At 52.8% G+C, this 23746-nt stretch overlaps 1 protein-coding gene across 2 annotated transcripts in view; it reads left to right on the top strand.

Moving 5' to 3' along the window:
- The window catches only part of CACNA2D2 (calcium voltage-gated channel auxiliary subunit alpha2delta 2), a 111258-nt gene that overhangs the window by 33953 nt on the left and 53559 nt on the right, over nt 1–23746 (top strand). For both annotated transcript variants that reach the window (XM_015874546.2, XM_015874547.1), the window contains exon 3: nt 17452–17568. In XM_015874546.2, coding sequence (XP_015730032.1) covers nt 17452–17568 — 117 coding nt within the window. The remainder of the gene's footprint in view (nt 1–17451; nt 17569–23746) is intronic.

Raw genomic sequence — 23746 nt, 5'->3', positions numbered from 1 at the left:
TCCCAGTTCTGCCCTCTGGGGCTGTGTAGGTGTGCAGGGCTGGGCAGGGTCCTGGCACTGCCCCTATCTCTCTGCAGCACCCTGAGCAGCAGCAGGGGGGCAGGCAGGATGGAATGAGGCCCTGTGTGATGCTCTTGTGTGCTGCTCATTGGCAGCAGTCATGGCTGCTCTCAGCATAGGCTGATTTCCTGAGCAGCAGTTAAAAAGCCACCCTTACAAATTAACCATTATTAATGCTTTCCACTCACTTAGCTGTGCATGCAGCCATTAGGGTGGAAAAAAGCGATTCCCTCACCTGGTGGCTGCAGCAAAAGATGGGCTGAGTTGGAGATGAGTGCTGGGGCTTGGGAGAGTTGGGGCAGGTTGTGACCAAGGTGCAGGTGGGAGTTAAAGCGATGCTGGTTGTCATTGCTTCTGCGAGTTCCATGGCATCAGCTGAGTGACATCTGCTCTGATGCTCAGCAAGTCTGACTGCAGTGCAGGAAGGGATTTGTTGGGATTATGAGCCAGGGCAGGAGCTCGTGCCTGTGGAACTGGATGGCAATGAGTTCTTAGCAGCCAGCTCGCCAGGCCTCGGCACCTCCTGAAATCCAGCAAAACTGCAGAGAAAAGGGCATTTTAGAAGCATTTTATCCAGAGTTAAGAACACTTCCTACAGACAAAGTGAACAGAGACAGCCCTTAATGCATCTTATGGCTGCAAATTCAGATCCGCGTTTTAGAGGCTCTGGTGCTCAGAAGTTTCAGCAGATCCTTTCAGTGCCCATGGCAGAGCCTTGCTGTGGCTCTGCAGAGGGCAGGGGGCTGTCAGGCTGTCCAGGTGCTGCTGCAGAGACACGTTGTGCTGCTCTGCTGGCCTCCACGACGCATAGAGCCATGAGCTGGGAGCAAAGCAGCTGCACCTGGTGAGCCCAGCCGCAGCCATGCAGCTCACTCAGTGTTTTGGAACTAAGTTCTCGGCCTTTCCACATTGTGGCTTCTTCCACTCCAGTGCTACCCATGTAACGAACTGCCCTGCACATTGCAGAGCTGCTCGAAACAGCTTCTTGCTTTAGTGCTTGCCAGATTCCCCCCAGCTGCCAGGAAGAGAGTAAGCAGCCACTGCCTGTTCTACTTGAGAAATCCGACTGCCAAGTGGTTATTTACAGCGGGCAGACGAATGAAAATGTTAAATGAAATCAATTGCTGGCAGCGGGAAAAAAAGGAGGAGGAAAAAAAAAACGCCAACCCTTAGAAAATCAGGATGAGATGCACCACCTTAAAAGGACGGCGGGTGACAAGCAGAGAAATGACAAGAGAAAGCCATGGCTGCGTGCACCCACCCACCCTCGATTCTGTTTAATCTCCCCATTGCTGTCCAGCTTGGCCCCTCTGCTCAGCTGCAGGCAGGGAGAGGAATAGCGGCGTGGAGGAAGCAAGGTGGTGTTAAAACAGTTGTTTCCATTCATTTCCACGTCGGGCGCCCTGCCTGCCTTTAACCTGTAGGTAAATTAAGAATTAAAAAGTAAATGAGCCCTATCTCCCTGACAGGTGGGGGGTTTGCTTGACAAATGAGAGCTGTTAGTGGTGTTTGTGCTGGCTTTGCAGGGTGGAGGCTGCCTGCTTGGGCCCTTCCCATGGAAGCCTCGGGTTCTGCTGGACCTCTGCAGACATGGGCAAGTCACAGTCTTCAACGGGCAGCGTGGCAATTAGTCAGCCAGTTAAAAGGAAGCCCTGCTGTCTTATAACGTGATTACAAGGGAACTGGTTGCTCGTGTGACTAATTGAGTGGGGTTGTAGTAAGTGAAAGACCCATTGTGGAGAGTGGAGCCAAAGCAAGTCTCTGTTCTGTGATTTAAAGGAGTTGCAAACCCCAGCCAACACATCCTTCTCTACCTTGGGATGGGAGCTCACAGCCACACTGCAGCAAACGCTGCCCCTCTGCTTGCTTTGCTGGAGCAGTTGTCTGGGTTTCCAGCTCTTGATGACTTGCTTTTAAAATGCTTTTTTCTCTTAAACCTGCCAGATCTCAGAGGGCAGAAGGAGGACTGGGCAGTTTTGGCATCTGGAGGCCAACAGCCTGGGATGTGCAGTGAGGATGTGGGGAGTTCAGAGCCCTGTCTCAGCACGGTGCCCTTTCAGACACTGTGTGGACCAGGGCTGCTGCAGGACTCAGCCTTGCACTTCTGCTCACAGGCTTTGCTGGTGTTGCTGTGGGTGCACTGAGGTGCACATCCATGGCACTGCCTCAGCACTGCATGGGGGCTGCAGGAGCACCATGTGCTTCCCTCTCTGCGCAAGGGTAGCATAAACCAGGTTTCAAGGGCAACAGGGCTTACGAAAAGGTCCACCAGCTGGTCCCAAAGTCACCTAATTACTGTCTGTAGCAGAAATGCTGAGTCATGGCCTGAAACAGTGATGGAGGAAGGGAAGTGATGGAGCACCTGGTGGGAAGGCAGGGCCAACTGAGGGGAGCTCAGGTGTGTACAGTGCAACTGATGGATCAGAAGGGGTGGAGCCAGGGTCCACCCCTTCCCAGCCCTCATTTAAGGTTTGGCAGTGGAGATAGGACTGTTTTGTTGGATTCTGCCTATTTGGGGGGGTCTTCTGAAGGTGAGTAGCTTTTTCCTTTGTTTCTGTATTTATAGCTGCTTATTTGGCTGTGTCATCATTTCCTATGGCTAAAGACTTTGCCACCCTGCTATTATCATTGTGTTATAGTGCTATGCTGTCATAGCATCACAGCCCCCCCTCTGCCATGGGCTGGCTGCCCCCCAGCTTAGGCTGTGCAGGGCTCCTCTATGGCCTGATGTAGCTCTGGACAGCCCTGCTGGTGCATCTGTTTCTAGAAGGGATGAGCTTGTTGAAGAGCCAGAATAATAATGTGTGTGTTTCATTGTATCCAATGTGCAGAGTTTGGCTACTTAGAAACAACAGTGAGTTGGGTAGGCTACGGCTTCAGTCTCAGCGATGATTTTGGTTCTGTGCTGCTGTAACACATCATTAAAGTGGCCATGCATGCAGCACTGATGTGCAGGCTTCTCTATGTTGGTCTGTACCAGGTGAGGCAGTTGTTGTTCATCCCCTTCTTGCAATTCCAGTGTTTGGGAGCAAGTCTTGGTTACTGGTAGGGAGATTTCATCTCTGTGTTCACAGTGTACAGTGACAGAAAGATGTGCTGGTGGGAAGGGCACTGGGTACTTTGACTTCTGTCTCTGGCCCTGGGAGTGGCTGGGTGACCTGAGGACGTTGTGTCATTTGTTCCTTAAATCACTTGCTGCAATGCAGCCCTTACCCAAGTTGGGGACTCACCAGACCCAGCCCATCAAGCCCTGTCTGCATTGGGCTGGGCTGGCACAGCCCTGCATGCCCATACTGCCCACCCTGCCCCCCACTCCCAGCCCTGTGCTGCAGTGCTGAGCAACCCTCAGATTGAGTTTGAAGTCATTAAGTGGAAAGGAAAATGTCTGTGACAAGTGATTTCCCCGAGCAGGTGACAAACGATAATGAAGTGAGGTGGTTTGGCTGGAAAGGTTTATGGCAGCAGCTGTGTTCCTGTTCTCTCCTGCAAGCAGTTTAGGCAGGAGCAGGTTCATGGAAAACAGCCTGTGTAGCTGCAGGTCTGCATGCTGTGAGGGCTTTTGACTGCCACCCTCTTACTGAAAGTGCCTCTGGTGACCTGCTGAGAATAAGGCAACAGCTGCCAGCTCTACTCACCCTGCATCCAGAGCTGTTGGCTGGGAGAAATGGAGAGAGCAGCCCAGGAGAGCTGGGCTGCAGGAGGGAGCTGAGTTAAGTAGGTGCACTACTACACATCTTCTGCCAGGGAAGCTGATGCAGCTTTGGGTGGAAGAGCACTGAAAAGCTCCTTTGGAAAAGCTGCTGGCCCTGGAGTCCCATGTCATCAGCTGGTCTGATTGCCCCCACCTTCACACCTCTCCCTTGTGCACACCCAGCATTGCTGGTCTTTGGGTCATCTCCCAGGCAGAGGGCAGTATGAGGGGTGCCCACTTCTTAATGCAGGCACTAAGCATAGAGCAGGAGCCATCTCTTGGCAGCTGGGGGTGTGCATGGTGCTGCCCTGTGCATGAGGCCTGAATGGGGACCTGGGAGGAAGGAAGCAGAGCGAGCGGTGCCAGCTGGAGACACCAGTGGCTTTTTAAAAAGAGCTTGAAAGCGGCTCAGAACCCACCACACTTGCATATTCCAAGCAATGCACGTAAGCAAGACTCACTTTTACATTTTTCAGAGCAGATTAGCGATTTTCTAATTAGGGAAAGAGCCGAATATTGAGCACTGAAATGGATAAGCGACTTAAAAAGAACATAGAAAATTGCAAAGTGAAATCACTTAAATCAGCCCTGTCTCCTCCCCCCTTCATGCTCTGTATGCTGTTTATCTTGGCAAATAGGGGGAAAATAAATTCCCTGGAGGTGGCACATGCACGTTGCTACCTGAATGCAGCAGATTCATCTCTGCAGAGCAACAAAAGCCCCAAAATATGGAGTCTGTGTCGCCATCCTGGCCCTGCAGGGTCTGTGGGAGCTGCCTTGCTGCTGGAGCTCTGCATCTCAGCTGCCCTCCAGGCCTGCTCCTGCCCAGTGTATGAGACACCTGCTGCTTGCTGGGTATCCCTGCTGCTTTAGGGAAAGGCAGACCTGCTTGGGCACTTCACCTCTGCCACTTGTGAGCCTCCTTTTGAAGAGGCAAGGCAGCCAAGTGCAGCTCCCACAGGAGCCCTCTGGGGTTCCTATGGAGGTATCCCACCCTCTGGGGTTTTGGCTTGATGCCATTCTGTTAAGCTCAACTCACTGCAGCACATCCAATACTATTTGGCCATGAAGATGGGCCCCCGGCTTGGGCACTCCACAGTCTGTGTCTAAAAGGCTTTTTTTTTTTTTTTCCTGTGTTAATCCTCCCTTCCCTGTGCAGGGTGTGTGCTGTGGGCAAGGAAACAGTATTTATCCCACAAGCCTTGGGGAGCCTTCTGGCAGGGCAGCTCAGGCTACTGCTGCATCCCTTGCAGATGCAACTAAATATTGCAGCCTCTCACTGCAGACCCACCATCTCTCAGCAGGGCGGGATGTGTGTGTGCAGCAGCCAGGATGCTTTATGGCTGGAGCACAGGGGGAGTGACTGGGGGCTGCAGGAAGCCGTGCTGTTTGTCTGCAGGAGATAGGGGCTGGGAGGAGGCCAAAGTTGATCACTGAGGGGTTCCAGCAGGGCTGGCCAGCTCTACCAAGCTGCTTGTACCGCTCAGTGCCCAGGCAAGAAATAAACTTCCTAAACGAGAGTATTTACTGCAAATGAGTTCATACCAAATCTTGTACGTGCAGCAAAATCCTCTCAGATGAGCATCCGATAAAGGATTAAAACTATTAAATGATTAAAAAATCCCCTCTGCCAAATGGTGAAATATACAGATTATGCGTTGCGTTGTTGTTATGTTTTTTTTCCCCTGGCTTTGCTGTTCCCACCTCCTCATCCCATTTGGGCATAGGGAGGGATAATGCAGAAGGCTCTTGCAGCCCCTGAGCTTGGTGGCATTGGGAGCATGGATGTGCCTTTAGCCCTGAGAGCTTTCTGTGTGGGAATGCCTGGGTGTCCTGGGCAGCTCCTGAGGACTTGGAGATGGCAAAACCAGTTGTGCAGGGAGCAAAGTCTGAGCTCTGCAGGGTGTTTTGGCCTCATCTCTTACTCTATTCCACCAGCCTGACTTAACTCAAGGAACTAAGGTAGTGTGGAAGTGAGAGTTCCCAGCTGGGCAGCAGCTACTGGAGTGAAGGTTTGCATTTCCATCTGCCCCATGTGGCAGGAGTTGCTCCTAGGCTGCGTTGTTGAGGGGCCTCATCCTGCCAAAAAAGAGGACAGACCACATCTGTGGCCGTGGGGATGGGATGAGAAGTCAAACCATGGCAGTTTCAAGCAGAGCCAGGTTTCCCCCAGTTGACAGAGCTGAACCCCACAGGTACAGGGCAGCAGCACAGACCTGTTAGTGCAGCCCTGATTAGGCACCCAGGGAGCATGTCTGAGCCCCAGTCATCAGGAGCTGTCAGCAGCCGAGCATTCATGTGGAAGGATGGGAGAGGAGGAAGGAAGAGCCCCAGTGGCCATTGCATTGTGGTGTCAGCTCAGTATTTATGAGGGGAATAAGCCTCTGGTGTTTTATGGCCCGTAAGATGCTGCTTTCTCTGGGTCTGTTTGATTAGATAGGATTATTTCAAGGGCTCGAATGGCACATGACTGATTCCTGCTCACTCTGATGGCAGGGCTCAGCAGCCCTAACCTGTACTCATTTCTGAGACACTGGGGGTGACAGCTTCTGCTGGGGGCTGCCTGTCCTGGAGGGGCTGTTGGAGGCACATTCCTTGTTGGCTTTGGCTCCAACTCACCTTCTTGCCCTGTGCCCTTGGCTCTGGTTGCCTTGGGGCCATCACTCACTCAGTGCCTCCCAAGTTCTGTTTCATGTTTCAGGGAGAGCTGTGCACAGACAGGAGGAAGGAATTCAGCAGCTCTGAGTGGTGTCTGGTAGGAATCTGTAGTGCCAGGTATACAAAATGACCCAAAATGGCTTCATTTTCAATTTGGTGTAACACTGTGGAGGAGCCATGGTTGGGGCATGATGTATGGGCTGGATTTGGGGCTACAGAGCATGTCGTGGATTACAGAGCTGATCTTTCCAGCAGGCTCGTGACCTTCTGGCCTTGCACAGAGAGTGGTCCTTGTGCCAGGGAGGCAAAGAGCAGAAGGGGCAGGGAGCAGAGGAGCACCCTGACCTGGTGGCCAGCAGTGTCAGCATAGGGGCTGTCTGCAATAGAGCTGGCATTGCCTCCAGGCATCTCAGTGACATTCACTGATTCTGTTCCACTTGGCCTCACAGCAATGATGAGCTCAGGGCCACCCTGTGCCACTGGGGTGTGCAGAGCTCTGGGCTGCAGTGCGAGCAGAATCAGAGTCATGGGCCTCAGGAGATCACCTGCATCCACAGCACAGTCCCTGGGGAGTGAAAGAGTCACCTGTGGATTCCCTTCACTCCCACTGTTAGGGCTCTTTGCTGATGTTAATGCTACAGATGCTCCCACAGTGACTGCAGGCTGCCTCCTGCTCACTCCCACCTCAGTCCTGTGCACCCTGCCCTTCCCATCCATATTTCTCCATCCTGAAAAGTTTTAATCAAGCAAACCTGGCACGTGTGCTGCTGAAAGGAGGCTGCTCCGTGTCAGCCAAAAGCTGTGCCTGTTCCATTTTCTTCTGACTTAATTTTCCAGAGATTAAGATCCTGTTCATCTGCACTCCCAGAACTTGGCTGCCATCATCTTGTTTGCTGGTTTCACTCTGGTGGCTCCTCCTTTCTGTCAGCGGTTTTGTTTCCAATACTCTGAACCCCGACTGTATCAACTCCCATTGCCTGCCATTGTCAGCTGCTCCTGAAGGATGCAGCCTCTGAGGGCGAGCAGTGCCAGCACTGGGTCCCTGCACAGCCCAGAAGTGTTCGCTGATGCTCAGAAGGAGCCTGCTGTGCTCCAGGCTGTGCCCGCTGCCTCCTCCTGTCCCTGGGCAGCACTGAGCGAGCTTGGCTCCGTCCTCTCTGCCCCCATTCTGGACATGGAGCCCCAAGCTTTCCATTCTCCATGCTGAGCATCCCCAGCTCCCTCAGCCCCTCCTCTCAGGAGTGATGCTCCAGTGCCTTCACTCCCCTTTATGGCCCTTCCCTGGTCTCCTCTGCTCTGTCCATGTCTCCCTGGCAATGTGGAGACCAGAACTGGGCCCAGCACTCCTGGTGTGGCCGCACCAGTGCTGAGCAGAGGGCAGGATCAGCTCAACCTGCTGGCAGTGTTTTGCCTGATGCTCCCTTGTTTGCATCAAGGGCATGGTAGTGGATTGAGCTCACATTGGTGTCCATCAAAACCTCTTCTGCACAGTGAATGGCATGGAAAGGAGAGGGGAAGGAGCCACAGAAAACACCTTTCTGTGCTTTTATTCCTCTTTCTGGGTAGCAAACACTTGCTGACACCCTGTTCCCATTGCCTTGGCTTCAGCTTCGGAAGACCTGGGGCTGGCACTCCCCTGCATGAAGCTCTGGTTCACCTGAGATACACCTGGCTCAGGGAACACGTCTCCCTTTGGGGAAGCTCCCGTGTTTATCAATGGCCACGACTGTCCTTACAGCTGACCTGAGCTGCTGTTTGCGAGGCCTCTGCAATACCCAAATATTGCGGTGCTCTTTGCAGTGCGGGCTGTGCAGATGTCTGGGGTCAGTGGTGACAAATTATGCCGATTCCTCCCACTTCCCGCTATCCTTTCTCATTTCCATTATCTGCCTTTTGTCGAGGCTGTAATTTATTGCATTTTGCAACCTTGTAATTTATGACTTCTTTTTTTTTTTTCACTTTTTATGATTCTTTCCAAGCTTTCAGAAGTAACAGCTCGGTGTAGCCCAGCGCATTTCATTGTCACACTGGAGGCTCTCCCACCTCCCCCAGCACTAACACTCTTTTCTTGTAACTTGCCTGTTTACTTGCTAAATTATTATTGTGCACTCAATAAAAATTGCATTTAAAAAGTGATAACTGAAATGACATTTAACATGGAAAGCACTTAAGCGTAATTACACTATATGCATTACATCATTTTGTGACAGTTAATAAAAAAAAGCCTGAACAGGGATTTGTGTTGTTGGCTGCAGTGAGTGAGGGCTGCCATTCCCCTGCTTGGAGAAATGAGCTCTCTGCTTCTTGCCCTGCTGTTCTTCCATCTCCTCCTCCACTGCTGCTACCTGGTGTGGTTACAGCAGCCCACCCTGCTATTGTGAGGGCTTGGAGCTGGTGTGATGCGCTGGGTCTGATGTGCCTTATTTCCAGCAGGCAGTTTTTATGGGGTTGTTTGGATGGAGCAGCTTATGGCAGAGCTGTGCCCCACAGCCGGCTCTGGAGGGAGCTGGGAGCTCGGTGCTCTGTGCCCTTGCTTTGTGCTGCCCGATGACTTCAGCAGGAATGAAGGGGTTGTGCCAGCCCCCTGCGGTTTGTGGCTTGTTGATATGACTCCTTGATGATTAGATTACCTGCAAATTGCAGCTCCTTGACCATCTGCCACATGAAGGTTGGTGGCTGAGTCCCAGCAGCTGCCCAGCCCTGCAGTCTGTGCTGCACTCCTGTGTGCATTGCCAGCTTCCCCTGCCTTGTCCCCCTGCCTATGTGCTGTAGAACATCTGTGTGCCTGCCTGAAGCTCTGCTGGAGAGCCCAGAAGAGAGCCTTTGGCTGGGGAGGGCTGAAAGGGCATTTCCAGATGATGGGAGATATACAGGTTGGCATTTCCAGGCTGCAGGTGAAGGACTCTTGGAGCAAGCCAAGATACAAAGCATGTGATTCCTGCATTTCAGGGAAACTACATCCGTGTCTGGCTTGGGCATGACCCACAGGCTATAAGTAGCAGTGGGCTGCTAGGGAGGTGAGAGGAACAGAGCAAAATGGAAGTGTTGCCTTATTTAAAGGAGGAGCTGGGATAACATGGAACACAGCTTGCCTTGCACAGAAGTACCTACTTGTGAGACTCCCTGGTCTGCTGGTGGGTTTGGAAGAGGGGAGCAGAACAGGCTGCCCAAGGAGGCTGTGGATGCCCCATCCCTGCAGGCATTCAAGGCCAGGCTAGATGTGGCTCTGGGCAGCCTGGGCTGCTGGTTGGTGACCCTGCACATAGCAGGGGGTTGGAGCTGGATGATCATCATGGTCCTTTTCGACCCAGGCCATTCTATGTTAAAGGAGATGGTGAGTGCTGTAAGCAAGCTCCCCAGTTTGTCTGTGCAGCATTGCTTCTCTGTGTTGTGACTTGCCCGTCAAGTTAATACCATTGGTTGCTGTAAAGGTCTGCTGGTCACTCTGTTTGAAAACCTCAGAAGCATCTTGAGGTTGAAATAAAGGAGCTTTGTGAACTTGGGTGTTTTTTCCCCTTTCTCTTCCAATGCACACATGACTAGAAGCCATGGGGAGGCAGTAATAATTAATACAGCTGGGGAAGGAATCTCCTGGAGAGGTTGCTTTGTGCTTTTTCAAGGAGAAGGCGTTTCTGGCTGTTGGGTTCTGCTTTTCTTTGTTCCATATTGAACATAAAAGGAAAAATGGAAGAAATCTGTTGATAAATTCATCACCTGCTTGACAGTTGGTCTCACCCGGGAGCTGCTTGGTGTTAGCTTGGTTTAATTCATTAACAAGAAGAAGGAAAAAAAAGGCATCGAAAATGGACATCTCTTTTGAGAGCGCTTAATTCTTGGCAACAAGAGTCAGTTACATCCTACTGAGCACACCTTGTACAATAGCACCTACTTGTGACATTCCCCATCCTGCTGGTGGGTTTGGAAGAGAGGGGCAGAAGGAGGGCAGAGCCCTCTGCTCTCCAGACATGGTGAGGTGTTTCAGAGTTGGTGTTTCAGGTCGCTGAAGCTGATGGCACAGCATCTGTCTGTCTGGGTGCTCACAGAGGGAGCCCATCACTGTGATGTCTGGGTGCAATGCTGCGGCTCCAGGCTGACCTGCTGTGAGTGCTGCTGCCCTGACAGGGAGCTGCTGGCTGGTGGGGCTGTGCGTGGAGGTGAGCAGGGTGCCACCGAGTGGAGAAGTGAATCCTGAAGCATGTTTCCTCCCAGGACTGCTGTGGTTTGGGTTTGGTGATGCTTTAAGATGGGTATCGATAATTGGAACACACAGAGGAGGATGTGGTTTACATAATTATCAGGGTTTTATTTCTGATGCAAAGGCAAAGCTGGTGCTATTGTTCACAACCGTGCACTGTCCAGCTCTGTTCCAGCCGAGCTCTGTGTGCAGCAGGCAGGTGCTCCAGCACTGCTCTGGGTGCAGATCCTGACCTCTCCATATGCAGCAGGAGGCAGAACCATGCAGCCCTGGAGATGCTGGTTTCTTTTTTAGAGCTCTCTCCTTAGTTTTGGGAGGGAAGCTACAAGGTGGCATTACGAGCACCTGCTGCTCAGCCCTCAGATGTCTCCCACTTTAGTTTAAATGTCGCCTGAAAAAAAAAACCTCGTAGCCAGGTTTTCCCTTCGAGCAGTCAGGCTTTAAGCTCTCGCTGCTGCTGTTTAGAGCAACGCTAATTAACATTCCGGGCAAAGGAGCAGGGAAGGAAAATGCTTCTGATTTGCAAATGCCACTTTGCTCTTCTGGCATTGTCCCTTGGGGAGAGGATGGCAACGTTGGGCTCTCCTTCCCCTGCCTTGTGCTGCCCTGGTGAGGAGCTGCTGTCTGGGCACAGCCCTGCTCCCCGTGCCTGCTGTGCAGCAGTGCAGGACCCGTGGGGCTCTGGGTGCTGGGGAGCTGGGGCTGGCACACACCTTCAGCAAGGGAGCACTTGCTGGGGCTGCCATGCTGTGAGCTGCCTGCTGCCCTGATGGTAAACTGTGAGCAAGTGGGGATGGAATCAGGAATTGGCACCATGCTGTCAGGAGGGATTAATGCCTGTCTGTGATTAACTTCCTGCTGGAACTGCAGCCTGTCCATTGCTGTCCATTGCTCCCCTGTGTGTGGGGCCCAGCTCAGATCCAGAGCATTCTTGCACAGAGTGGGTCTGAATCATAAGAGTCATGGAGTGGGTTGGTTGGAAGGGACCCCCCCAGCCCCATCCCTGCTGTGGGCTGGCTGTCCTCCAGCTCAGGCTGCCCAGGGCCCCTCCATAGCCTGGGGCACCTCCAGGGATGGCACCCACAGCTCTGGGCAGCACTGCCAGCACCTCACTGCCCTCTGAGCAAAGAATTTTCCCCTAACATCTCACCTAATCTGCACTCTTGTAGTTTAAAGCCATTCCCCCTTGTCCTTTTACTATCAGGCAGCATGAAATGTCACTCTCCCTCCTGCTTACAAGTTCCCCTCAAGTACTGGATGGCTGCAGTGAAGTGTCCCCAGAGCCTTCTCTTCTCATGTTGACCCCTCCCCCCCAGCTCCCTCTGCCTGTCTCCATAGGAGAGGTTCTCCTGTCTGCTGAGCATCTTCATGGCCTCCTCTGGACCTGTTCCAGCAGCCCCACATCCCTGGTTCTGGGGACCTCAGGCCTGAATGCAACATTGCAGGTGGGGCATCACAAGGGCAGAGCAGAGCGGGACAGTCCCCTCCCTGCCCTCATCTCCTTGCCTTAATTGTTGTCTGAAGCCAAGAATGAAAATGTTACCTTATGGGGGAAGAACAAATGAAATTGGATTTTGTAGCCTACGAGAGCAGCAACTAAAGTAGCACATAAATCTCGGTGTATGTAATGGGGCACAGCAGCATGAGGCAGAAGTGCCTGTTCTTCATTAACACTGGATCTTTCCACCAGGAGCATTGTTTTAAACTGCAGCAAGGGATTTTCAAATGGGGCATCGCGCAGCATTTCCAAGTTGGATGCGAGGCCTCAGAGTGTTCTGTGAGTGGAGGAACCTCCATTAGTGGGTGTCCTTAAGAGCAGGTCAGGGGGATGTGTTGGCAGTGCTGTGCCAGCTGTGTTAGGGGTTTTTGGGTTTGTTTTTTTTCCTCCATCACCTGTAAGAGGAAGGATAAACATGAGGATGTGTGGAAGGAATCTATCTGCAGGTCTGTTCTCTGTGTTCCATGGGGATAAGGCCAAACACAGTGAGCCTGTGCTGCAGCAGAGAGCAGGGCTGCGGGGGGCACAGGCAGGGCAGGGAGCCTGGGGGGGGCTCAGGCACACGGGGCTCTTCCAGCCTTGCTCCCAAGTGTCCGGGGATTTGCAGAAATGCTTCTGGTGCCGGAGATTAGGGAGAAAAGCTTGTAAACACAAATCCCTGAAGATCAGAGAGAGCCCCAAAACCCACATCAAAAGGTAAAGAAAGAGAATGGCCAAGTTGCTGTTTTTAAAAGCGCCCCCCCCCCCCCACACACACACACACACTTTCTTTAATAGATCATTACTCTGCAGAAAACTGTGGGGTAACTGTTGATATTGCTGATGTGTGCTGGCCTAGATTCCCATCGCAGTGGCTCTAATAGGAGATTTAGTTTAATTCCATGTCAGTGGAGTTATCCCAAATTCACTTCACTGCAGCTCAGGGCTGCGTTTGCCCGTGGTGGCCATCAGGAAGAGCAGAAGGAGGCGCGGGGTAAATGTGACCCTGATTCTTGTTGAGTTAGAAGGAAAGGCTGCAAAATGCAGCTGAGAGCTCGAGGGCTGCACAGCCATTCTCCACAGCCCTTCCTGCAAGAAGCTGCAGCTTTCTGACATGGGAATTGAAGCTGTTTGGGTACAGAAGCCCCAGTGGTCGTTTACTTGAAGCCAGGTCCCTAAAGGCTGGGGTGACCCATTTGGAAATTGATTTGAATCATTGCTTGTAGGTAAGCCAGCAGGAAACTGTGTTGAGTTGAACAGATATAACTGTGGATTTTTGGGAGGGTTTGCACTGTTTGATCAACACACCCTTTGAGATGAACTTTTCCTTGCTTTGGGCATGGCCAAAATGTGGGCATTGCAAGCATTGCAGCATTGTTTTGTCCTCATAGTGTTGATGGGGTAAGTGGTGCACGATGCACAGTGCAGAGGGGCTGACTGCTGATAGGGACGGTTTAAAGGTGAAACACAGCAGTACAGCACATCTTCATCCATGAGAGCAGCGCTCCTGGGCTGTGCTAGGCACAATTTGCTGATCTAAAGAATTGCAGCTGTTCTGAATAGACGTGGTTTAATGCAACTGGTTAAACTCCTCTGCATATATCCTGGAGGAAAGCTCTTAATGCGCGCTTTAAAAAGACTTTGCATTGACTTCTGAAGCCTCTGGATTTCTGTGCTGGATAATCAAGAGAGCATCCGGAGTCAAAGATCAGGTGATTTTGACTTGTTTGTTATGTTTCATCTTGCTGCATGTGTATGTATTCATAGCCAGTGTGTGGTCTCTGGTGTGGACACGTGTCCGTGCAGGCGCAGGGGTTTGAGGTGCTGCAGGACCAGCCCGTACAGAGCCTGCATCCCATTGGAGCCTGGACTTTTCCAGCAATGTGGTGGTTTGTTTTCACAGCCCTTCGCGTGCAAGTAGCAGCCCGAGCTTGGAGCTGTGACACCACATCACCCAGAGGGAGGCTCAGCCTTTGCAGGTGCCCAGGCGGCTCTGGTGCTCCGAGTGCTCCCGTATGAGGCTGAAAGCAGCTTTCCAGGCCAGGAAAAGTTTTACATAATCCAAGCTGACCGTGCGCAGCCCTTTATTGCTGTCTAGCAGCTAAATTATGTGTAGCAGACTCTGGGCTGCTTCAGAGAGAGCAGCAGTCCTGTGGGCAGATCAGGGCATGGCTTGGAGATGAGGGTGCCACTGTTGCCCCCAGAAGGGTGGGGGATGCGGTGTCCCCCGCAGTGCAGGATGAGGGCTGCAGCTCTGCCGCCTCTTTGCTTCAACTGCAACTGGCTGACCCCAAAGAGCACCTTAGCTGCCCATTTCCCTGCCCTCTTCATGCTGTGCAGGGCTGCCTTTAGCTGTAAAGGGGGAAGGAAGGAGCACAGCAGGGAAATGGCACTGCACAGGGAGGGGGAGATGGGGTTAGCAAATGTCAAGCTGTTTGCTTCCTGCCTTCCCTCTTGAGAAAATCCGAGGGCGGAGGTGGCAGTGGCTCTCACTGAGGATGAGGCCCCGGCTGTGGCCAGGGCACAGCTCTTGGCTCAGTGCTGGTTCTGCAGAGCCCTCGTTTGGCTGCAGACAGCAGCATTCCCGAGGTGAGCCTGCTGCAGGGCCCCGTGCTGTCCTGAGCCATAAGGGACAGGCCAGACTGGGGCTCAGAGAGCTGCCAGGGGGCCCAGCAGTTCCACAGCAGCCCAAGCACAGCCTGCAGCTCAGGGCAGGGCCTCCTGCTGCAGCCGTTGTTGCTGCAGCCATTGTTGCAGCAGCCAGGTCCTTGTGCAGAGACCTTATCTGGGTCAGTGCACAGAGCTGATCAGCACAGGGCTGGCTCCGGGAGGCTGAAATACTGTTCCGGTCCCTGCTGCCCTGTAATAGCACCTGGGGTGAAAGAACTGACTGATGCATGGCTGTTGTTGGGCAGAGAGCAGCACAGCCTCATCTCAGTGCATCCCACTGCTCTGCTGCCTGCAGTGCCTTGCTTTGCTTTGCACCATCGTTAAGCACTGGGGTATGAACTGCAGCTGTCCAAGGCAGGTGCAGTGGATTCTTAGGAAGGAAAAACATTTCTGGAAGATGAGAATTTCTGCTCGTGCTCTGCTTGTCCTCAGGCTGTGTGGTGTTGTGGTGCTGGGACTGTGTTGGGGGTGGGGTGGGTTGGGGAGCTGTGAGTGCTCCGAGCCCCAGCAGCTCACAGGATGTACGGGCATGGAGCTGATGGAGATGAGCGCTGTCTGCCATGCACCAGGAGCACAGGGGTGGGTTTAGAGAACAAATGTTCCGACACAGTATCAGATCTGTTTCTTCAATGATACAGTTGCTACTACAAATGGGTATTGATAGTATGTTGTGCTACAGGCTCTGCATTTTAGCAAGGCTCCTTCAGTTTTGCTGGTGTACGTGGCCTCAGCTGCTTATTCCTGCAGCTGTGCAGTGTTTGGGCTGAATGCGGGACATCCTGGCTGTGGTTTGCTGTTTGCTCTGGGTCCCTGACCCTGCATGCAGTTTGGAGCTGCAGTTTCACTGCCCTGAGGTCATCTCCAAGCACCGGTCAGGAGAGAATTTCCATGAGCATGACAAAACGAAGCCCCTGTGCTACAGCTGGGGGAGCTTCATGGCTTGCAGTGCCCTCACTAGCACCAAAGCACCGCTCAGCTGTGCAGCACTGCGGGCACAGGGGGACACTGCTGCTTCCTTGCCCTGTGCTCCCTCCCTGAGCATGGGCACTGCTTCTGTCTGGAGCCAATAGGAGCCATTGTTCTGTTTCATAATAGGGAAGTGCTGATGTTAGGATGCCCTCCTTACCCGGAGCGCTCCCCTTGAAGATTGCTCCTCTTTGCTTTCCTAATTGCTGCTGCTCAGCTGGAGGTAGCGCACGCCTTCCAAACGCATTATTTTGTTATGCTGCTGCTTACCAAAGGGAAAAGAGAATATAAGAGAATATTGCGTTGTGCTGAGTTTTTCCTCTTTAACCTTCTGCGTGCTGATGCTTTTCTCTGATGTGGGACCTTCTCTGTCAGGACGCAGGACGCAGCCCTTGGCTCTCTGAAATGAGAGCATCCAGAACCCATTCCTGCTCAGCTGCAGGTGCCTCTGCAACACAGCCTCTTAGTGGGGCATCTCCTTGGGAATAACTGCTCCCACGCAGCGAGTGCCTGCAGTGAGAGGCGAGGCAGGAGGTGCTGAGTTAGCGCTGAGCATGGGTGGGCTGGGGACCCAAGCACTTTGGCACAGCCTTTGCAGGCAGCAGTGCTTGGAGCTGCCCATCGCTGCCATGGTGGAGTAGGAGGGAGGAGGAGCTCAGCAGAGCAGAAGCTGCAGCAAGACTTGCAGGGAGCATCTGAACACTGCAGCTGGGGCTGGGCAAGGCCAGGAGAGCAGCTCTTTGCTCTGATCAGAGCTCTCTCCTGTAGCTCCAGCCCCCAAAACTGTTTTGCTTAGGCAGAAGGGTCACAAGGAGGCTTCTGGGAGCAGTCTCTGCTGAGGCCCCGAATTTGTCACCAGATGCCTTTTAGTGAGCAGGGGTGTATCCTGCCCCAGCACATCGCTTTCTGTGGAGAAATGGGGTGTAATAAGTGATTTCACACTGGACCGGAACACAGTGCCTTCCTTCTGCAGTGTTTCCATCCTGTTCTTGAGCTGCGTGCTGTGCCCATGGAGCACTGCATCCCGCCACCATTGCTCACCTCGCCCCTGGCATAGCCCAGAGATCCATCCAAGGTGCTGCCACCAGGTCTGGAAGTGATCCGAGGAGAGACTGGTGTTTCAGAAGCCTGATGCTGGAGCTGGTCCCATCTTGCTGGGGTGGTGCTGGTGCCCACAGTGCTTCCTCAGGGCAGATTCTGTCCTCTGCAGCTGAGGGGGCTGATGTGGAAGAGCTGCAGCTTTTGAGTGCAAGTGCTCACATCTGTGTATCTGCATCTGGTCTCCAGGTTAAGCCTGTTTCTGCGAGCCATGTCCAAATGCTTCTTGAACTCCAGCAGACTTGATGCTGCTGTTCTCAATGTGCAAAATGTGGCGAGTGACCCCAGGGAAGGGGCTTGGGGGCTGTTTGTGCTCTCTGGGGGTTCACTGGGATGAGGATGAGTATGGGCAGAGGTGAGGGTGCAGGCAGTATAGAGGCAGCTCAGCTTTTGTCTAAGCAGGATGCTCATAGCCTTCACATGAGAAAGAAGGCAGCTATAAAACCAGTGGGATGGGCAACCAGCCACGTGCATTATTTAGCTTGCAAAGCCTTCCATCCTCTCTTTTCCTAAGCCTGTGTTGTCACCTGGTCCACATGGCCAACATTTCTCTGTGTTGTAGCTCCAGCTTTTCCATGGGAAGGCTGCAGTACATCCCTGCAGTCCTGACCGTCTTTCTGTTATTTCTCTTCTTAGATCTACAATGAGAACAGAAACCTGTTTGAAGTCAAGGAGAACGTGCCCAGAAAATTAGTGGAGAAGGTTGCAGGGGACATCGAGAGCCTGCTGGCCAAGAAAGTCCGTGCTTTAAAGGTAAGGTGATGTGTGCCAGCCCTGGCTGACACTCGGTTTTGAAGCAGATGATTTATGCTGCTGTAGCACTACGCTTTGGGCTTTAAAGTAATTCTATGGTTGTGTGGCTTTTTCTGGGAACCGCATCCGCCAGTTGCACTTATTCACATCAGTGTTTTTTGGCGTATATCTGGGCTGTCGAGTGAGGAAGCATCCCATGAGGATCTGCTATGGGATCTGCTATAGGTACCTTGTGGATTCGTGTCTCCCCCCAGCAGTCAGGGATGGGACAGTGTGGGGCCGTCCTCGGGGCTGACATGGGTGGTGGACACGGATTAAGGAGAAAAAGGTTGTTACATGTTTGGCTTCTGAGTCTGGGAGGTGCAGGAGATGCTGCTTGGGGTCATCCCTGTGTCTGTGCAGTTTGTGGCTGTGCTTGAGCACGATTCATACTCTACTCAACATTCCAGAGGTGTGCACCATGTCAGAAGGTGCCAGTTGGACAGTGGCACACCTGGCTGTTGTGACTCTCTTTACCTTGGAGTTTTTGGGCAGGGGTGGTTGGTGCATTGCTAAATGCTCACATGGTGCTGGGCCTGGCACAGGAGTGGTTCTCAAAGCACCCAGACCCAGATAAACCAGCCCTTGGTGCTGCTTTAGTGATGGAAGAAGTGATCCTCTGGACTGAATTGGGGCTTCCACAAGGCCTCCTTTGGAGGACTGCTGCTGGATGGAGCAATGCCTTGCACACCGTAAGCATGTACATGTTTGGTGCCTTGGGTTGGTGGTGCTGAACATATGGAAATGGGGAAGTTGGTGGGTTGAGATGTTGGACCTTCCGAATATCCTCCACATTGTACAAAGCTCCTCCAAAGCAGAGGGGATCCCGCAGCTTTCTGCTGTGTTTTCTTCCGCCTCAACTCTCCTCTAAGTTGATTCATCTCTCACAGAGTCATTTCCTCCCCTTCTCTCTCTCATGACTCACGAGAGCGATGATGACTCCTTGAGATGTATTTTTCAGCACGTGAGTCAGGTGGGACTCCATGTGTCGGGGAGGGCAGGTGAGGAGGGAGAAACAGAGCCTCTCCTTGAAGTATGAATTGCCATTTCACTCATGGCCTCTGCAAAGATGCCTCCCTGCCTTGTGTTCTGCAGACGAGAGGAGGAATATTTCCTGTGCTTTGATGAGGCTTTGTAGGAAGGTGCTCGCCAGCCTTCAGGCACGCACGATGGATGCTTAGCACAGGAGTGGCATTCTGATGAGGTGGTGATTCAGTCTGGCCATCAGAGCCCATTTTCCTCTGTTTCTCAGTGAAAATATTAACATGTCATTATGAAAGTTCAACAGTGTGCAGAGAGTTGATTAATAATACATGGTTACTTACCCCGTGTGTTGCCTTTCTAGAAGCAGAAATGAAGCAGAAGGCTGATGATGCTGGTGATGGCTGGTGGCCGCAGTGCTGTGCTGCAGCATGGTGCCAATGCTTGTGGGATGCTCTGGTTCCCCACGGGCATTTCAGAGGAGTGCTGCAGCCAGGGGTGTGCGGCACAGAGGGTAATTGCTTCCCAAAAGAAGCCATTTGCAAAGAGCTGGTTATGTGGATGCTGTCCTTCCCTTTCTGTTCCATCATAGCTGTTGTCAGTTTTATCGTGGGACAGAAGAATTCCTATGAGTGCCTATGAATTCCTCATATTCCAGCTGGCAATAGAGAACAGCAGCTACAGCTGGTTGCAGGGGGCTTTCACTCCATGCTCCACGCAGCAGCCTCTGTGGGGCAGTGTTCAGCACTGCTGTCCTCTTCCTCCAGTGCCCTGCACCCTTTCTGCATGACTGGACACCAGCTGAGGGGCTCCCCCTGCCTACACTGCTGAGCTTGCCCTTGTTAGGGCCAAGAAAAAAACATATTTTACCCTAAGGAAAGGAAAGGTGGTGGATTGCCATGTTACTGCTGGGGTTTCAATGTCTCTGCATCACCTCTGCTGGGTGTCACAGCTGGTTGGCTCCTGGCTCAGCATTGTCTGAAGCCAGGATTCAAGAGGCCATTGGATTGCCAAGCATGTTCTTTTGCCATCCTTCTCTGACTTGAGTTTCCTATCTTGTTCCTTCATCTCCTCGTGTATTTAGAGGCACTCTTCCTTTTACATGTGCCTGGAAAGACTTGTACCTGCAGGCTGGGACTGCTTTGAGCTCGTTTAGGAGGCCAACCACCTTCATTTTTGTCTTGCTGATGTTTTACATCCTGTTTCTAGCAACTCCTGCAGTCTGGGATGTCTCTCAGAGCCAGAGTCCCTGCTGTCCTGGTGAAGCCAAGGCTGAGTCATCATTGGGGAACATGTGGTGGGACTGTGTGCCACCTCCAGGTCCCCAACACGAGGGGTATCTCCTCCCATCCCTCTGGTTTTCTTCCCTCAGTGTAGCCTTCCAAGGGCTCCCTCTTCCCCCAGCTTCCCACGCCATCAAATCCAGCCCTTAACTCCTCTGCTTTGGAAAGCCCTCCCCTTCCCCCCCCATGCAGGCTGAGGATGTGCTGATGTTATTTCTGCTCAGTGCCTCAGATAATCCTTCTATTGCCACAAAAGCTTCTCCGCAGTGAAGGTTGATATGGGGAGCAGTGCCAGGAGGAGCCCTCAGTTGTGGTGCCCCAGCTCCTCCAGGCTGCAGGCAGCATCAGCAGGTGATGCACAGAGCTGTGCCTGGGCCATTCCCCCCCATGGCTCTGCAGGCAGAGGAGGAGGCAGTCTGGGTTTGGTGGAGGAGGTGGCCAGGAGGGGGATATTTTAGATCCCAGGCAATGTTTTAGGCTTGTTTCTACTTCTTTATACAGTTCTTGCGAGGGCTGCTTTGGATGACTGCTTCATCCTTCACAAATTTAAACACAGACAATTTGCTTTCCCTCCTGAGAACAGCACATCCCACAGTTTACTGAGTGGGTTATGCCCTGAAGCAAGCTATTTATACACCCTGACCTGCCTAACGGCTGCTGCTGGTGCTGCTGCTCTTCCCCAACTCCACCAGAGCCCTCTCCATCCCCAAAGCACCCCAGTGCTGTGCTGCATGGCACACGGGGGGCAAGGGGCTCTGGCTGCTCCAGCCCTGGTTCCTTGAGACCCTGTGTCTCTGTGTGGGCACATCTGCTGCCCCAGGTCCTGGGGTGTGGGGCTTGCAAGTTGAGTGTAGTTTTCATCAGTGGCCAAATCTTTTGGCTGCAGGTGAAGTGTGTTGTACTTCCCATGGAGCTCAGCTATGGGCAGCATGCAGCACGATGTCTGCAGGCACACAGACCTCCTCTGTCCCCCTTTGGCACTGATTTGGTGGGAGGAGGGGCATCTGTGGATGGAGGCTGAGCAGAGCAGTGTTGTGTGTCTTGGAGCATTTGGTGTGTATGTGTGCGTGTATGCAATGCGTGCTGCACATGCACAGCCTGGACAAATCCATTGCAGTGGAGGAAGCAACAGCAGTTAACCGCAGTTAGTTGTGGCTTTTCTCTTAGTGTGGAATCTGGTTCCATCTGGGGATCTTCTGTACTTCAAAAGCACGTTGCAGGAATGGGCTCCTTGTATCCAGGGGGTCTGAGTGAGCTTTGGGGGTTGTGGCGCTCCCACCCCCTTGCCTGGGATGCTGTGGGGGAAAAGCTAGAAGCTGGGGCTTGTTGCACAGTGGATCTGCAGATGTAGGGCCAGGATTTTCTTACTGCCTTAAGCGAATCTCTCAGTTTTCTCTCCAGTTTCCACCCACCACCCTCAGGCCTTGGGTTTTCCCACTTGCTGGTGCTTTTTCCTTGCTTCTTCCTTCTGCAATGAGGGGGTGGGCAGCATTTGGCCTCGCTTCCAGCTCCTGGGATGGAGGCAGGGGGAAGCCGGGTGTGCAGCTGTGGAGCACAGAGCTGGGCAGCAGCCGGCAGTGCTGTCAGCCCTGGCTGCACGGTGCCTTGCTGGGACCAGGTCCAGGCTCCATCTCCGGCTGGCACACGCACAGATCAAGAGTGCAGAGGGGATTTCATTGGACAGGTTTATCCCTTCAACAATCCTTGCTAGCCCCAAGATTTGCCTTGCAGGTATATGGCGAACAGAGCCCTTATCAGTTCTTCTGCTCCCTGATAGGGACAATGAAAGGTTCCACTTGTCTGAAGAGCTGTAAAAATTGGCACGGGGTGAAGCGTTTCTCAGCCTGGCAGTGAGCAGCTCTGCCAAGGGACAAAGGATGCCAGCATCCTGCAGGAGGTGACACCTCACAGCCACCACGGCTCAGGCTTTGTGTCTCCTGGGCTGCAGGAGGCCCCGTACCATCCCATTGCCCTACAGCTTAACCCCAGTGCTGTGCAGGGATGTGCACAGCACACTTGTTCACACTGCATCCTTTGGCATCCGTGCAGGAGGGACCACAGCTGGCATCCACCTCACTTGTGCTGGAGTGCAAAGCATTTAAAGGTATAATCTCTTTGCCTTGTTAATTAATAGTGCCAAATCCATCTCTTCTTCGCTAATTGCTGGTTGATGGCTTTTGTTCCCATTCTACCCTTAATTCCCTGCTCAGATTCTCGGCTGACCAGCCCGTCTGTTTGTTTCTTTTCTCAGCCGTACATGTGTGTGTGTGTGTTAGTGTTAGTGTTGGGCTGGACCTGCTCCACTAATCCAATTTGAATCCAATCTCCCAGGTCTGGAATTGTAATTTACAGATTGCAGAGGGGAGCGAGCAGGACCCGCACACCGGGATGGTGCTTTATTGTCTAATCTAATCAGGGACAATCAGATGTTCATAACGAGTCTATCAAGGCTGTATTGGGCCAGTTTGCTGAGCAATGGAACCAGCTTTCTTAATAGCTCTAATGCGATTTAGGGCTTCCTACACTTTCATGCAGATTATGTCGAGTGTTTCCCTTTCTTTTCCCATGAGCACCCAGCAGGAGCCCGGCCCCCATGGCTGTGCTGCTCAGCACTGCAGAGCTCTGCATTGGACCCCTGAGCCCGTCCTGCTGGGAGGAGCCCAACTCCTTCCCCTCTGGTTAGTGACAGATTATGGCTGTCACTTGCTTCTGCTCTGGGTATGAGCACCCCTGGAGGTGCCCAAGGCTGGGGCTGGGTGGGCCCTGGTCTGGTAGGGGCCAACCTGCCCACTGCAGGGCTTGGAACTGGATGGCCTTCAAGGTCCCTTCCAACCTAAGCTATTCTATGATTTACTTTCTGAAACTCACACGGCTGCAGGTCAGACCTGTGTGGGCCTTTGTAATGCTCTCCCAGTGCCTGGAGCAAAAAGAAAGCAAAGCCAGGATAGTAGGTGGGTCAACATCCCAGCAACAGCTGTCAGACCCAGAGCAGAGTCGCCTTCTGATTCTTGCCTTCCCGTTCTAGCAGATTGCAGCTATCCCTGTAGCTTCTTACCCTGCCAGATGAGCAGAAAGCCTTCACCTTGAGCTCTGCAGCACCCAGCTGCGCCCCCAGTGCTGTGCCCTGCAATGCACCTGGGGCTCACAGCTTCCTTCCTGTCCCAGGGCCATCCTTAACCTCCAGCATGGCAGGGCTGGCTCCTTCCATGGCATGGCTGGAAGGATAAAAGAAGATGGGTAGAGCTTACTTGCCTGGTCGATAGAAAGAAAGATGGGAGGGGAGTAAATGGGGAGAGATGTGTGTCAGTGAGGGAACTGGTGCTGAGGAAGGAAATCATCATTCAATTCTTAGCAAAACAAATTTTGGACACAGTTAGGAAGAAGCGGTCACGATGATAGGAAAGTCAAAGGCACCGTGTCACTGAAAAGGGGATTTATTCGAATTTCCCTGGTTAGTTTTGGCGTGAGGAAATTCATTTCCATGGCAGTTTGGCAGTGGGAGTCACTGCTGTGCCCGAGGCTGTGCTGCCCCAGGGCTGCCAGCAGCAGAGCTCACAGGGCTGTAATGCTCACAGGGCTGTAATGCTCACAGGGCTGTAATGCTCACAGGGCTGTCGTGCTGTCTGTCAGCTCTGACACCCAGGGCTGCAGCAGGAGGCCAAGAGCAAGAGCCACGGTGCAGGCAGCCATGCCCCCTCCTGCTTGGGCTCTGCCTGCAGCTTGGAGCTGGAAGGCACCATCCTCCCCTTGCAAGGAGCTGCAGCACTTTGACACCCAGCCCTGCCCCGGGGTGAGGAGCTGATGTACATCCCCAGAGCAGCTGAAGGCCATTAAATGTTTGAGTGATGCTGCAACAATTGTGGAAATCTCTCTGA

Source organism: Coturnix japonica, chromosome 12 (genome assembly GCF_001577835.2).
Source record: "Coturnix japonica isolate 7356 chromosome 12, Coturnix japonica 2.1, whole genome shotgun sequence".
In the NCBI taxonomy this organism is placed as follows: Eukaryota; Metazoa; Chordata; class Aves; order Galliformes; family Phasianidae; genus Coturnix; species Coturnix japonica.
This window is presented reverse-complemented; position numbering and strand designations above follow the sequence as displayed.